The following is a 16,040-nucleotide window of genomic DNA, read 5'->3' as shown; positions in this document are numbered from 1 at the left end:
TACATGACCTTGAGGGTGACATTTTAAGCTATTACCCATTATCATGAGAGCTAAAACCAGACTTTTTTCATTATAAGTGGAGATTTCCCTGAAACCACAAAGCTTTGACCTTAGGAGAGACATTAAAAGTCACAGAAATGGTGATGTTGTTGTGGAAGTTGGCAGCACAATAGCATCACTATCTCTGGTAAATGTGGGAAATTTAGGGAGAACCAAGAAGGCGACAGAGGACAAAATTGTTGTAGTTTGGTAGAAAGGGATGCAGCATTGCATCATTCTCTCCTTTCTGCCCACACCATGTGACTTGGAGCTTTCTGGTGCTCCATGTGCTGACAGAAGCTCCTGCCATGCTGTCAGTGATATTTATCCTGGCTGCAGTAAACCTCTGGTTAAACTATGGCAGGTTTGTTCCAGTAGTATGTCAGACCTTGAGAAGAGAGCTGAGGCTTTCTGTGTGCTGCTGGTAGAGCTGTATGCACCTCATGTCCTTGCTGTAATCCATACTAGGTGTTTGTGGAGCTGAATGAGCTCGTGGTGGATAAGAACCAGGAGATGCACTGGAGGGAGACAGCCCGCTGGATCAAGTTTGAGGAGGATGTGGAGGAGGATACAGCAAGGTGGGGGAAACCCCATGTGGCTTCACTGTCCTTCCGCAGTCTTTTGGAGCTCAGGAAGACTATTGCCCACGGTGAGTGAGGAAGAGCAGACCAGGGTTCGTCTCTTGCTTTAGGACAAGTTTTGCTGGATAGCTTCTGTTGCTGTTAGGTCCCTCACTGGAGGCACAAAACAGTGTCTGTGTCCAGGCTTCATGTAGAGTCTGTGGAGACAGACATCCTGCAGCCTGTTCAGCAGGGTTTGCATTCGCCTGAGGTTGCCTGTGTTGGTTCTACGCTCTGCTTCACTGGTCTCAGGCACGTGGAAGCTGCAACACTTAGCTGTGCCTTGGCCAGCAGGTCTTGGACCAATATTTGGTGTGGAAAGGCAAGTTTGGTCAGAGTGGGAGACTGAAATAGGAGATGCCGGAACTACCACTGGATCTTGGAGCTTTTGGGTTCTCTTGGGACAAGGGTTTAGAGAAAGGACCTGGGGCACTTGGACTTGGGCATTTCTCAGCTGAATCTGTTCCCCAATCAAAGCCTGGCTCCTGGTGGAACAGCTGTGTCCCCAGAGTGTGAATGCAATAGGGAATGTTGCACTCTAGGAGCAGGGCTCTTCCCCTCATTGCTGGCAGGTGCTGTCCTTCTTGACTTGGAGCAGACCACTCTGCCTGGCATTGCTCACCTCATGGTGGAGACCATGATCATCTCTGACCAGATCAGGGCAGAAGATCGAGCTAACGTGCTGCGTGCCCTGCTGCTGAAGCACAGGTGGGTGGACATGGATGTGGGCTCCCAGGGCTCAGGGGTTATCTGTGAGCCCCAGGTGGCAAGGGAGGCAGGTCCCCTCATGGCCACTACTCTCCCCCTCAGCCATCCCAATGATGAGAAAGAGGGCTTCTTCCCGAGGAACCACTCCAGCTCCAGCGTGAACTCCATCGTGGGAAACCACCATCACAACCACACAACCGACACGTGCGTGCCCCTCATGGGGGAAGAACGCATTGAGATGGCTGACCCCAAGGCAAATGAGACAGAGTGCAAGGAGGTGAGGGTGACCTGGGGGTGTTGCTGTGTCTTTTCCCACATTCTGGGGACAGCTGTTGGCTGATAGCAGGCCATGGTACCCGCCTCTGAGCCCCTTCGTGGGGAAACCTTGTAATGCGAGGACTGAGCTCCCTGGATCACCTGGAGCTCTGGAAAACAGGTTGCTGCATTATGATTTTGGTACCTGTTTTTGGCTTTGCACTGTATGCAGATGTCTGCTTGAGCATGTAATGGCAGCAGCAGCCCTGGCACTTGCAGGGTGGCCTTTGCTGTGAGGGTGCCTTGCTGTGAAGCAGGCGTTGGGTGTGCAGCCAAGGGAAGCTCAGCTGCATTTATACCAGTGGAGTGCAAGGCAGTGTAGGGAGACCAAAGCATGGGGACTTCACACATACTTATTTGTATTCTTTCCTGGCAGAAAAACCTACATCTTCATAACTCTGAAGGCCATCGTAAATACTTGAAGCTGATGGAGAAAATCCCTGAAGATGCAGAGGCCACAGTGGTCCTTGTGGGTAAGAGGTGGCATGTAGAGTCCCCCAGTGACTAGTGCAGATCCTGGTGTGGCCCCAGCTGTCTGTGCCCTCACGCCTGAGGGATATTTGGTCATCTCATACATGTTCAGCTGGGAAGTGAGCCTGGTACCTTCCCTCCTTTGGTGATGGTTCATGTTCTGTTTGTATATAGCAAATATGTGGCCTGCCAGGGTAATCTTTTCCTAAATTAAAAAAGAGGGTGATAGACAGTGCTGCTGGGGGCTGGGGCCCAACTTAGGGGTAGAAGTCCTGCCAGGCTCACAGAATGTCTGGGTTTGCAACTCAGAAGTAGGTGAGTGATACCTGAGGGACTGATGGCCAAGCCATCACCCTGCCCTTTGACCATTGATGCTCTCTTTCTTAACACCTTGCCAGCAGCTGGGCCTTGTCCCTGACCAGTATTGGTTGCTGACTGTGTGTGCTAGCAAGCTTTGAGTTGACAGAAGCAGGGCCTGGCTGGTGGCAAGGTCTCAGATATTGACTGTAGCACTACCAGGACATATTTCTCTGTAGAGGGGGGCTGTAAGCAGGCAGGCTTGAGCATCAGTGGGCTTGGTGTCTTCTGATTGCAAGAGTATTCCTTCTTGGCACTTTGCTGGCATTAACTTCTCAGCAAAACCTGCTATACTACAAGCAAAGTAAATGCCATTGTCTACCCAGTAGATTAAAAGCTCAGGCAAAGAGGCTTGGCAGCTCAACCAAACTGATGCTTAATCACGATAAGACCAAATCAGGTTCATAAATGCACTTGTGTGTACTCAAATAACTAAACATTGGCTTGTTTCTGAGCTAAGGCTGTGTCTTGGGGTTTGCTTTGGCTCTCAGAAGGCCCAGATTTGCCAGCCTGACCCAGAACACAGCTCTTTGCTGGACACAGATGGCAGAAAGATCAGTAATAATGCCGGAGAAATACCAGTATTCAATAAACATTTGTGTTCAGTACGTGAAGGAAGCGGCTGGTGTGCTGGAGGATGCGGGAGTACTTCCCAATCTGCTAGGAACCCAGGAGACTGCCAAGTACTGATGAGATGCAGACATTGTAAAACAAAATGTGCAGTTTGCACCTATGAGTCTTTAGAGCACTGACTTACTTTTCTCTGGAAAAAACAAAGTTTAGGAATACAGGGAGCATAAAAGGTAACAGAAAAAGCTCATGGCATCAGTGCTCAAGGAGGGAAGAACAGTGAGCCAGTACCTATAGGCTGTTTAACCTGACATCCTTCTCGGCCAACACAGTGGTAGAGCTAATATGGGATTCAATTAATAAAGAGCTAAAGAATATGAATGTAATTATTGCCAAGCAGTAAGGTTTATGGGATATAGGTCATGTCAAGCAAACCTGATTTAATTATTTGATGAGATTAGAAGTTTGTTTGATAAAAGTAACACCTAAGAGGTTTCCTTCTGTAAGTGGGAAACAATCTTCTGATTTAAACTTAGCCTCTTACAGTGTCAGTAGAGCCCATCTGTAAAGGATTGAGAATGGGCTAACTGGGAGGCTGAAGAAAGTAGCACTACTTGTGAATGATCAGTGATGCATGGAGCAGTCCTCAACATAAAGTTCAGTGCTGTGTCCGTGGTCTGGAGAAAGTACATGACTGCAGGGCTCGCAGGAACCTCCAAAACCCCTGTCTCTGCTGTTAAAGGCAGCCCAGTACAGCTCACTCCAGTGATTAACTTTGCTCCAAACATTGCCCCCTGGTAGGTTGTGTGCAGTTTCTGGAGCAGCCAACCATGGCCTTTGTCCGACTAAATGAGGCCGTCTTCCTGGAATCTGTCTTGGAGGTCCCAATTCCTGTCAGATTCATCTTTGTGTTGCTGGGACCTAGCCAGGCCAACATGGACTACCACGAAATTGGCCGCTCAATCTCCACCCTCATGTCTGACAAGGTGAGGAGCTGATGGGTGGTGATGCTGTGAGGGAGCTTTGCTGGCTCCTTAGAAGACAGTCCTGAGATGAGAGCTGTGCAAAAGCTCAGGTGGGATAGGCTCGTGTGAGCACCTGGGATTTTTAAGATCAGCCTGGCTTGGCCAAGGAAGAATCCACCAGTGCAGAGGAAAGAGTAGGACAGACACTTACTTGGCTGGGACAGAGTGTGCTAGGCTGGGGGAAGAAAGGGACCATGTGTAAAAGCAGGAGAAGAGGATAACCCAGGGTTAGAGGAGTGATGTTCAGTCGACATTTCACAGAGAGGTGGGGAGGCTGAGTGATGCCTGTGACCATGGCACCTGGCTCAGACCACACTGAAAAAAAATCCCAGCAGTTCCTGGGGACTGTTTGTAGGTGTTTGGATGAAGCTTTCTAGCTGAGTCCCATGGCTGGGGCATCCATGCAGAGGAGTACATCCATATGGGAGAGATGAGGAGGCAGGAAGGTTTTTCTGCCAAGCAAGTGCACTGCTAGAAGCCCCCCATTCTGTCTAGATGGCAGTGAAATTGATTATCTTGGTAAGGAATTAAATGCAAAAGAGAGACAAAGGAGCATCTGCTGCATACCTACAGCACAAGAGGATCAGAGGTTCACAGGTCCTTCTTGCTGATGCCGTGTAATTATAAGCAAGTAACAAATCATGTAATTATAAGAAAGTAACAAACCTTTCTGTACTGCCACTACTGCACAACTTCCACTGAACTGGAGACTAAGAGGCTCAATCAGAAAAAGGTATGTTAGAGGCAGCAAGATTGAAAGATTCAGCGAGATTCCTTCCCTGAAGTTACATGGGGCTCAGCTGAGAATGTGTTTTTAGCCAGAAGAGGTGAGGTGCCATTCCAGCTTCAGTGCTGTGTTTGTGGGCTGACCTCATTTATTTGAGTCTCTGCTCCTCTTGCTGGAAGAGCAGAGCCAGCTGCTGCAGCCAGGGCCAGGCACAGCAAGGTTACACAGTCCTGGCGCCGTGGAGAGAGAGTACAGTATCATTTACATTGAGGCTGTGGCTCCAGGGAGTCTGTGTGCTGCAGGGACCTTAGCTGTCCCCTACCTCCTTTACAGGCTGTTCACTCATTCATCATCCTCCAGCCTTTTCTCTGGAGGCATGTTCCAGAGGCAGTGCAGCACTTCCACCTGTTTGCCAGCACCTCTCTGCTTGCTCTCTCTGTCAGAAATCTCTCCCCTTTTCTGCCTGGTTTCCTTTGCATGGCTTCCCTCATGCTGTAAATGCCTATTTTCTTGCTTTTTTTCTGTCTCCCATGTGGAGACTCCCAAGAGTCTCTTATGCCCCCTGCTCAGGTTCTTGTGCTTTATAACTAGTGCTTTGGGGCTCTACCAGCTTCTCCCTCAAAACAGGTGGTGGGATTCAGGAGAGTGGGCCACAGAGTAGTAAGACAAGTAGTGGATGGAGGAGCAGAATGTTACTCTAAAGGTCACAGCAAATGTTGTTTTCACAGGCTGTGGGTCTAGCTGGGTCTGAGCCTTCACCCTCTCTCTTTTTCCCTGCTCCTTTCAGCATTTCCATGAGGCTGCATACATGGCAGATGATCGTCAAGATCTCCTCAATGCAATCAACGAGTTCTTGGACTGCAGCATTGTCATCCCCCCTTCGGAGGTGGAGGGGAAAGACTTGCTCAAATCCATCGCCACCTTCCAGAAGTTGCTGCTGAAGAAGAGGAAAGAGAGGGAGCAGAAGTCCATGAAGGAGGGCGCTGCTCAGGAAGCCAAAGGTCTCTCCATTCACATTTGGGCAAGTTTGTGCCTAGTGCCCTGTGCCTAGTGCCCAATGGGCCCTCCCCTCCCAGAGCTCAGCAGAGGGGTGAGCAGGGCCTGGGTCCTGCAGGTGGGAGTGGGGAGCGATGCAAGGGAGCAGGACAGTGACTGTGGGCCGCTCTGGTGGCTGGGGACAGCTGGAGGCAGTGGGATGTGCTGTCACAGGGGGCCCACCAGGCTAGTGCTGCTCTATGAGGTATTGGGGAGAGGGACAGCCCAAGGGCCCAGCTGGGTTCCTTGCTGAAGCCCTGCCCTCCATGCACCTCCAGAGCTGTGTGAAGTGAAAGCTGAGGAAGAAGAGGAGGAAGCTGAGGACGACCCTTTGAAGCGAACTGGGATATTTTTTGGAGGTCTGGTTCGGGACATAAAGCGCAGGTACCCCAAATACCTCAGTGACATCAGAGACGCCTTGCACAGCCAGTGTCTCGCAGCCGTTCTCTTCATCTACTTTGCTGCTCTCTCTCCTGCCATCACCTTCGGGGGACTCCTAGGTAATGGGCCTGCTTTCTGGTCTGCTCTTTGCACTCTGGGACACTGGCTGTGTCTGTGTGATGCTGTTCTGGGGTGGGCTTTGGTGCTGTTTGCTCAGGGAGAGTGGTGGTGCTGTGCCTCGGCTGCTGTCTTGTTCCCTCCCTGCCGTTTGGCCTCTCCAGCCTCAGCTGCCTGGGCTCCCTCTGTGCTCCCTGCCTAACACAGAGCACCTCTGATGGGATGGGGACCTGCCTCCTCTGTCTGGAGCTGTGCAGCCTGCCTGTCTGTGGTGATGGTACCTATGTCCACGCTATAACACTCATACATTGTTCTCTTTCCCAGGAGAGAAAACTGAGGGTCTCATGGGGGTCTCCGAGCTGATAATCTCCACCTCGGTTTTAGGGATCCTCTTCTCCCTGCTTGGAGCCCAGCCACTCCTGGTCATTGGCTTCTCAGGGCCTCTGCTGGTGTTTGAAGAAGCTTTTTACAAGGTACATGTGAGGCAGTGTCTGTGTTTGGCACCTGCCCACTCTGTCCTTGCTCTGGAGAGAGCGGCTGGCATTTCTCAGCTCTGCAAAGAGTCTTTGTTAGTGTGAATTCTTTGAGTCCTTCCAGGCTGCTCACAGCTCAGCCAGGGCTGCCCTTGGCTCTCTTGACCCTTTGCAGGTTCCACTACAGGAACTCCTGTTGCTACATCCATTATCCCTTGAGGTGTGACGCTGATAACAGCACTCCTCTACATGCTGACTCTGAGGAGAACGCTGTCCCCCAGCCCTGTGCTGCAGCTCATTGGCATGATAAGCACTTGTAGCTGCATCCTAAACTTTCTTGTTCTTGGGGCTTCCTTTGAAGACGATTTCACCACTTTTACCTGTGTCCAGGTTTCCTTTTATGAGAGCTCAGTAATGTACCACCCATTTGGGATGTGCCACATACATTACTCCCACCTCTAAGGATGAGCCCAAGGGTTTATGCAGAGGTATCCTGACCAGCCAGGATGGATATGTTTCTTTTTCAAGTAGCATGACCTCTTTGCTCTTGAAAGCATCCCTGTATCACTGTACTTTTAAGCAGTGGATGTAGTTCTTCTCCTTGTCTCTGACTCCCAGCATGTCTGTGTCTTTGAAAAAGCATGTTTTTTTCTACAGCTGGATTTTCACCTTGTCAAGAGTTCGGAGCTGGTGATGCTATTGCAGAGTGGGAATTTCTCTGCTCTCCTGTGACTGCACTTCTCACTGACTGCTTTTGCTTTGTCCAGTCACTGTGTACAGAGAAGTACCTCTGCCTGTGGTGGTACTGAGGAAGGTTGCAAAGGGAGGGGTGTGATGTGTCCTGGAAATAGTTGGTGTATGTGGATGTGCAGTAGAGATGGTCTCCTCTGTGGTAACAGCCTGGGGGCTTTTCTCCACACACACACAACTGTCTGTACTCAGGGTGCTGTCTGATATCATGGCCTTTATGCACTGGGATGTAGCTCAGGCTCTCCTTTGTAGGGAACAGGCTTGTGCTGTTGAGTGCATGGAGCAATGGAGAGCTGTATTTGAGCAACAGCATCTCCATATGGGTGGAATGGGGTGTGTTATGCATTGGCTGGCTTCAGTAGAGCATGAAGGAGGTACTGCTACAAAGACTGAAGCAGTTAAGACCTGCTTGGTGTGAGCTGTCAGGTGTTAATGCAAAGTCTGCAAATTTATCTGTGATTCTAGCCATGAATTCACTGATTCTGTGCTGGATGCCTGAGCAGATGTAGATGCTTTTTTCCAGGATGGTCTTTGATCTTAATGGGGAGTGGATGCAGGAGGCAGCCTGAGGAGCCATGAGTAACTCCTTTCCCTTTTCATTTCAGTTCTGCCAGACACAAGGCATTGAGTATCTGACAGGCAGAGTGTGGATTGGTTTGTGGCTCATCGTCTTCATCTTCATTATTGTGGCAGCAGAAGGAAGCTTCTTGGTGCGCTACATCTCGCCCTTCACCCAGGAGATCTTTGCTTTCCTCATCTCCCTCATCTTTATCTATGAGACCTTCTACAAACTGTACAAGGTGAACCTTCCCTGGGGAGATGGGCTGCTGCATATCTTAATCCCTCAGGAACCTGCTGCTTTAGCACACAGGAGGCGAGGGAACAGGTCCAGCTCAGCAACAACTTTCCTAGACATTCTGCAGAGCAGTTCTTTGCTGGTCTCATGCCTCAGCCCAGCTGGCTCCTGTGCCACCACAGAGGGTGGCAGGAAGAGCCCTAATGTCTCTCTCCCCTTCTCTTCCTGCAGGAGACATTAAAGAGGGGCCACTTTTCTCTCCCCAACCCTCTCCAGCTGGGTAGGTTGTGAGGCGAGGTGACGGATGCTGGGATTGTCCGTGCCCACCATCTACTGCCCTCACCTCTCCACAGAGCAGGACACCTCCGCTTCCCCCTGCCCCCGTAGTGACAGTGCCCCCTGCCCCTCCCTGCAGTAACTTCTCTGCTGCTTCTCTCACCTGCTCAGGTGTTTGCAGAACATCCTTTGCTGAAGTTCTACCCACCAAATGTGCAGAGCAGCCTGAATGCCAGCGTGCTCTCTACAGATACGATGTCACTGGGAACCAGGATGCAGCCCAACACTGCTCTGCTCTCCCTCATCCTCATGCTGGGCACTTTCTTCATTGCCTTCTTTATGCGCAAGTTCAAGAACAGCCGCTTCTTAGGAGGAAAGGTGAGAAGTTTGTGGGACTCACATGTTATGGACAAGGGACAGGCCAAACAAATAATGCTTCTGGCTACAGACCTTTATTCTCCAGAACACTTGGATGTCACCCAAAGAAACACCAGAAATCCTCTAAACGCCTTGCTCAGGAGGGATGGTAGCCCACCCTTAGGTGCAGACAATAGCTGACTGTCGATGATGGTATCTGTACTGTCCTGCTCCTGAAAGACTGTGAGGCTTGCTGGAAAGTCCTCTGGACCTTGGGAAAGGTCCTTGGACTGGATACCAGTCGGTTAAACTAGAATATAGGAAGAAGAGCTCACAACTTCTTCTTTTTGGGCATCTCTCTACATGCAGGTTATCTGTGTAATACCTGGAGCACTGTCTAAATAGGCCAGCAGGAGCACTTAGCTAGTCATTTAAGAGTATGCTATGTGGGCAGTGGGATGCACAGCCCCATAGGTTGAGGCTGGGTTTCCTTGCCCTGCCCATCAGCAGTGCTCAGGTTTGGAGTGGTGCTCGGCGCTATCTGGGGCCATAAGCTCCCTATAGAAGGATGCAGGCATGGAGCTGGCCTGTTCCTTTTGCTAATGACAGGTCTGTGTTCTGCAGGCGCGGCGGATCATCGGAGACTTTGGGATCCCCATCTCCATCCTGGTCATGGTGCTGGTGGATTACACCATCACTGACACATACACACAGGTAGGTGCCAGCGCTGCCCTCAGAGCCTCTCCTGCAGTCCAGCAGTGATCCCTGTGGCACTGGCCTGCTCTTGTGCAATGGGGAAATTGTATTTCCTGCCTCTTTAGTCATAACAGCACAAAGCAAACAGAAACATTCCCCTCATCCCCGCTCCCACGCTGAAGGGAATCTCCAAGGGTCTTGCTGAGGCTGAGGCCAGAGCTACAGGGACTGGAGTACTCTGGTATCCCTCTGGTCTTCCAGCTGTTACCATGGGAGGATTTAGGGGCTTTAGGGAGATTCAGTGCAGTTCGTTCCTTGATTGTAACTCTAAACACTTGCAGTCAATCAACAAGACCTAAACTGTTTATGGACACTGAAGAAGGTGGCATGTAGAATGGTTTCAATGAGGTATTTGTCATGAGTTTAGTACGCAACATACTTATTCTCTCCTTGACTGTAGGATACCAATATTTTGATCACTTTATCTCAAACACAATTTTTTCCCCAGTTTATGTACAAACTTTAGTTTGTTAAGTTAATGTTATCAAACAAACGTATCTCACAGGTTTTATTTTTTCTTCTTTTTCCGTAGATATGGAGTTATATATTTTTGTTTTGGTTTGGTTTTTTGGGGGTTTTTTTGTAAGATTGGGAAGAGGGTGAAAAGTATTTCCTGTTCATCATGCAAGCTTTTTATCAAAACAGCCCAAGGCTTGGTGGAATCCAAATGCATTTTTGTTCATTTGAATTTCAATGAAAATTTCAGTCTATCAGACATTAGTAAAATCATGCACTTTGTTACATTCTTTTCATACCCTTCTACATTTCTACAGTTAATATCAAAAGCATTATCATTTTAGTATTAACTCAGCATATGTACAAAGCTTTCCAAGAAAATGGTACTTAGTTACACAGCTTAACTCAAGGACAAACATTCCAGAAATATTATTCATACTTATGCTGATTAACATAAATGCAAATCATAAACTCTGCCTGCAGCGCAGATAGCAGAAATTGCTGTAGAGCAGCACAGAGCCAAGGGTTCAAAAGCTGATGAATGCTGGGTCAGGATGATGTACAAGTAGGACTCTGTGTGGTCTGATGGGAGCACAAACATGATATTCCCTCTGAACATGGTCAGGGCGAGGTCATTTCCACAGAATGTGGCCACTTCTGGGGTTTGCACTGCAAAAACAATGCTGTAAAATGTCTCAGTAAAAGCCTTGGAAAGTCTGGAAGGCCTCCTCAGAAAATGGTAGGCAGTTCAGAACACTTAATTTGTCAAGGAGCATTTTAACTGTGGTCTGTAGACTGACATAAGGGTGAGGTTCCTGAGGGAAGATACTTCTTTCGTCTCTTGGAAAAAAAATGAAGGGAATTTAAGTAGCTGAAAGGAAATAACACAGGGCCATGTTAGGGAACATGGGGTATTTTGCACTGAAGGGGATTATCCATGAGAAAGTCCTGCTCAGTTCAGGGTGACTTATCCCATCATCTGAAGCATTCAGACCAGGGAGAGCAGGAGGATCAAAGCTGTGTGAAGCTGTGGGTTTGTTTGTATTAATGAGTAACTGCTGGGTTTTGCAACTGCACCACCAGAAGCTGAATGTCCCCTCTGGCCTGTCGGTCACATCCCCTCACAAGCGTGGCTGGTTCATCCACCCCATGGGCAGTAGTGGGACCTTTCCGCTGTGGATGATGTTTGCCTCTGCCATCCCTGCCCTCCTGGTCTTCATTCTTATCTTCATGGAGACACAAATCACTACGTGAGTACCTCCCCCTCCAACCTCAACCACTGCTAACCCCCTAGACAGGCAAGGCCAGGATGGATGCTGGTTTATTTGAAGATGCAACAGGCATCGCAAAGGAGCGGCAAGAGCAAGATCCTGGCCATTTCAGACTGTACCTTGGCTTCTCCCAACTTTTGTCTCCCCTCTTGGCATATGTGTGGTGTGGTGGAGATCTGCTCAGTCAAGCACAGGAGGAAACTTCTAACCTGATGCTCACAGCCACCATCCCCCTCCTCAGCCATCTTCTTGTTACCCCCCTGTGTGCTGTCTCCAGAGAGCGAGTGTTGTCCTCAGCTGCCGTGCTGTCCCTGGGCACTGACCTGCACCTTGCACTGACCCAGGTTCTATTTTCTTTCAGGCTGATTGTTAGCAAGAAGGAGAGGAAGTTGCTGAAAGGCTCTGGCTTCCACCTGGACCTTCTGCTCATTGGCACTATGGGGGGGCTTTGCGCTCTCTTTGGGCTACCCTGGCTGACGGCAGCGACAGTGCGCTCTGTCACCCATGTCAACGCCCTGACCGTCATGAGCAAGGCCATCGCACCCGGGGAGAAGCCCAGGATCGAGGAGGTGAAGGAGCAGCGTGTGACCGGAGTGCTTATTGCCGCCCTCGTCGGTGAGCCTCTGCTCAGGGAACACGGGAGGGGAGAGGTCAGGATCGAGCACTTTAATCTCCTGGCAGTGTCCCTGCCCCATGGGCCAGTCCGTGCTCTGCCTGCTCACTGCAGGACTGCACACACCTACCCATGTTGAGCTTCCTTTCCCTTGTGCCCCAGGACACAGGAGAGGTGGGAGAGGGATGGAGGCTGAGGTGCTTTGCAGAGAGGCTGGTGTGGGACACACATGCCCTGAGCTCTGTCTCTGCAGGTCTGTCCATTGTGATGGGGAACATGCTGCGGCAGATCCCCCTGGCTGTGCTCTTCGGCATCTTCCTCTACATGGGGGTTACGTCTCTCACTGGCATCCAGCTCTACGAACGCCTGCTCCTGATCTTCATGCCATCCAAGCACCACCCTGACCACATCTATGTTGTCAAGGTGAGCAAAGGCAGATTGCACAGAAACAGGTAATGACCACAAGAGGAGGAAGAAGTAGGTGAGGGGAGGATGGTATTTTGCTAGAGTGATACTTGGCTTGGTGATCCTGCTTGGCTGCAAGTTTGTGCTGAGAAGTAAACCATGCACAGAGATGGTACAATGCTAGTAGGCTGCACTCAGGAATATATTGCCAGGGTATTGTATGGATGGACAGACGATTTGTAGGAGTGATGTGCTCATTGAGGGAGTAGAGGGACACTGCACTGCCAGGTGGGTATGCTGCCAGGTAGCACAGAGGCTGATGTGTTATGGAGTTCCCACCTGGCTGTAAAGGCAGGTAGACTCTGCAGCAGCAGGTACTCTGCTGTACTATATGCTGTGCAGAAGAGTGTTGTTTCGCCAGTTGGGTCTTTGTTAATCTGTGTGGAAAGATGAGGTGTTCTTAGACTGGATTTACCTACTAGGTGAAGACCTGGAGAATGAATCTCTTCACCTGCATTCAACTGGCCTGCATTGTGCTGCTCTGGGTGGTGAAATCTACAGTGGCATCACTGGCCTTCCCCTTTGTCCTGATCATGACAGTGCCATTGCGACGCTTCGTGCTGCCCCGCTTCTTCCACGACAGGGAGCTCAAAGCGGTGAGCAGACAGCTGTCCTCAGTCTAGCTTGCAACACTGGAATGAGATTGGGGGGATTTGGCAGCCTGAAAGGCTGGGAGATCATGGGCCAGCAAAGCCTTGAGGGTCTTTGCTCAATAGCAGTAAGTGGGTGGATGGCTTCCTTGGGTCTTGTAGCCCTGGGAGTGCAGTATGAGATGGATGGGCAGCCTGGGGCAAGGAAACAGGTTCCTATCAGGCAGAGGCCTGTAATAAGGGTTTCCTCTTCCATCTTCCAACAGTCCAGCAGGAAATCAGAGCCTATGGCTGTTGGCACTTCAGCATGTAACCACAGTGCCAGGGTGCTGGCAGCTCTTCAAGAGCTGGCAGCTCCTCTGCTGCTGTCAACATCCTGAACTTTTGTTGGAAGAGAGCCTGGAGCAGCACCCAGAAGTGAGTGCTGCCAGCAGGGGGAGAGGAAGGAGCTGCAGTGCTGGACCAAAGCCCCAGACATTAGAATAGAAAGGGCTTCGGGCTGGGGACGAATGGATGGGCGTGAGGATCTAAAGAAGGAGCCTGTTGAGAGGGGAAGGAATAAGAGCTTTGCTTTTCCCAGCACAGCCCAGCTTACTGGGTTGCTGTGTGCTGATCTCTCTGTGCCAGGCTTGACCCCAGACTGGGGGTAGCTGTGGCCTTCATAGCCTGGTCTCTGCTTTTTCCCAGTTGGACTCAGAGGATGCAGAGCCAAATTTCGACGAGGACGGCCGGGACGAGTACAACGAGCTGCACATGCCTGTGTGAGCTGGGAGCTGCCCTCCCTGCTCGCGAGACAGGTGGCTCATGCCTGCTCACCCCTCCCAAGAACTAACTGGAGACTTGCCATGAGTCACACTGTCTCTTGCCTGGACCGATGAATGGCTGTTCCATAGCCCTGCAGGATGCAGCCCTGGCTCTGGCTGCCCCATCGCTCACTCAGCAGAGGCTGTGAGTCTCTCTCCTCTTGGACCTGGTGGGCTGAGAGATGTCTCTCACATCCCAAAGCTCTGTGGGTCCTGAGTGCCCATGGGTCAGGGGTCTGTTGTCCCCTCCCTGCTGGAGGCAGCCTGTGCCTGGTCTCCAGGTGGTGAAGGGGAACCATGCCAGCTAGTGCCACTGCATTCTCTTCCTCTACCATGATGCTTGGGTAGCTTGGGTAGCTCAGCACGTGACACTGAGCACTCACAGGAATGGGCTGGAAGCTGCCTCTTCTCCCAGGCCAGCAATCTCCTCTATTCAGCTGGCAGATGCCTTGCTCCTGGTCCCTCTGCCCTCTTCTGGGAGTGCTCACACTGGGCCTCTGCCACAGCTACTGGCCCATGGGGCTGCTGCAGCCTAGCAGACAGGCAAAGAGGGACTGGCACCCTGGCCCAGTACTCCAAACCATCTTTTGTCCAGTCACCTTCCCACATGACTGTTTTCAGCTCTTGCTTGACATAGAAGAGGCTGTTTGGCTCCTCTCCCTCTCAGTTTTCCCTACCTTATTTCCAAAGGCAAACTGCACAGGGAGGGCAAGCTGGAGACAAGCAGGTATCCTGAAGACTTGAATGCTTGCCCTCTTTCAGGAACTAAGAGGAGTCCTCTGCCATTCTGCACCTCCACAGAGGTTGCAGGAGTAAACACTCATCACAGGGTTGTATCCCAGTTCCTGATCCCCACATTCCTGTCTCTGAGAACAAAACACATTTAAGAAGCTATACAAGAAATGCTGGAGCACAAAACAGTTCTTTGGATCCCCTCCCTTTCCTTGTGCAGTCTGGCTTCCTGCAAGCCTTCAAGGAAGTCACTGAAACCCCAGCCCCAGTTTTGCCGTCATACTGAGATCGCCTTTCACATCCAGCAGTGCCCTCCAGGGGAGCAAGGAGCAGCACTCAGGGTGCCCAGCGCTCCACCCCCATCACCTCTGGGCAGCTCCACAGAATCATGGAATGGGTCAGGTTGGAAGAGACCACAGTGGATCATCTGATCCAACCTCCCTGCTCAAGCAGAGTCATCCCAGAGCACATGGCACAGGATTGTATCCAGACAGTTCTGCAATATCTCCAGTGAGGGAGACTCCACAACCTCTCTGGGCAACCTGTTCCAGTGCTCAGTCACTGCACAGTAAAGTTCTTCCTCATGTTCAGCTGAGACTTGCTGTGCATCACACCTTTCCACCTGACACAGCTATTCCCTGGGGTGTCCCCAAGCTGGCAGCCTTTGTTCAGAGCTGGCCCAGAAACTGATGGTGCCCTTGCTGCCCCTGAAAACTCCAAAGGTAGTGCCAGAAGAGAAAGGCAGCCCAGCCTGTTCCTGATGGTCAGAGCTGGACTGATCTTCTAGAGGAAGCTGGGATGCTCACTTCACCATTGGATTTGGGAGAAGATGCTGCCCCCATTCCCACTTACCAGCCTGGCTCCTGCGAGAGATGGTTGGTGCTTCATTACCAGGAGGGTCCAATGCCTTCCTCAGGAGGCTGCAGAAATATCCCATCAGAGAAAGAAGCCTCCCCCACAGCAGGTCCTGCCCACAGCCTGGTCCCCTACAGGGCCTGGGGCAGAGAGACGAGTGTCTCTGTGTGTCTGTGGCCATGTGTGTCCTGTCCTCCCTGTGTAGTGTAGGAGGCCTGTTGTTTCTGTGCATTGTGACTTCTCTGACTGTAGTGGAAACAGCTACACCAATAAACTCTTCACAGGAACTGTGCCTCTGGCTCTACACTTTCAGTTTTATCACCAATGGCAATAAATTAAATGGATTTAAATTCCCCAGCACAAAGCTTCCTTGCCCACTACAGCCAGCAAGGTACCAAGCCCCACCTGGAGCAAGGACTGTCACCATGTTACCCACGAGCAGCATAGAGGTGGGCTTTCCATCATCATCATCAAGCAGGCTG

The 16,040-nt window shown here is 50.8% G+C and overlaps 1 protein-coding gene across 1 annotated transcript in view; it reads left to right on the top strand.

Moving 5' to 3' along the window:
- The window catches only part of SLC4A3 (solute carrier family 4 member 3), a 33,532-nt gene extending 17,698 nt beyond the window's left edge, over window positions 1-15,834 (top strand). The window contains exons 8-23 of the mRNA XM_083865172.1: window positions 508-688; window positions 1,232-1,367; window positions 1,470-1,644; window positions 2,059-2,155; window positions 3,882-4,066; window positions 5,620-5,833; window positions 6,146-6,367; window positions 6,690-6,838; window positions 8,194-8,388; window positions 8,832-9,038; window positions 9,642-9,731; window positions 11,313-11,479; window positions 11,862-12,115; window positions 12,367-12,536; window positions 13,001-13,174; window positions 13,856-15,834. Coding sequence (XP_083721298.1) covers window positions 508-688; window positions 1,232-1,367; window positions 1,470-1,644; window positions 2,059-2,155; window positions 3,882-4,066; window positions 5,620-5,833; window positions 6,146-6,367; window positions 6,690-6,838; window positions 8,194-8,388; window positions 8,832-9,038; window positions 9,642-9,731; window positions 11,313-11,479; window positions 11,862-12,115; window positions 12,367-12,536; window positions 13,001-13,174; window positions 13,856-13,933 — 2,694 coding nt within the window. The 3' untranslated portion in view covers window positions 13,934-15,834. The remainder of the gene's footprint in view (window positions 1-507; window positions 689-1,231; window positions 1,368-1,469; window positions 1,645-2,058; window positions 2,156-3,881; window positions 4,067-5,619; window positions 5,834-6,145; window positions 6,368-6,689; window positions 6,839-8,193; window positions 8,389-8,831; window positions 9,039-9,641; window positions 9,732-11,312; window positions 11,480-11,861; window positions 12,116-12,366; window positions 12,537-13,000; window positions 13,175-13,855) is intronic.
- The last annotated feature ends 206 nt before the right edge of the window (window positions 15,835-16,040 follow it).

This window comes from Zosterops lateralis (genome assembly GCF_965231275.1).
Source record: "Zosterops lateralis genome assembly, chromosome: 7".
NCBI classification, from domain to species: domain Eukaryota; kingdom Metazoa; phylum Chordata; class Aves; order Passeriformes; family Zosteropidae; genus Zosterops; species Zosterops lateralis.
This window is presented reverse-complemented; position numbering and strand designations above follow the sequence as displayed.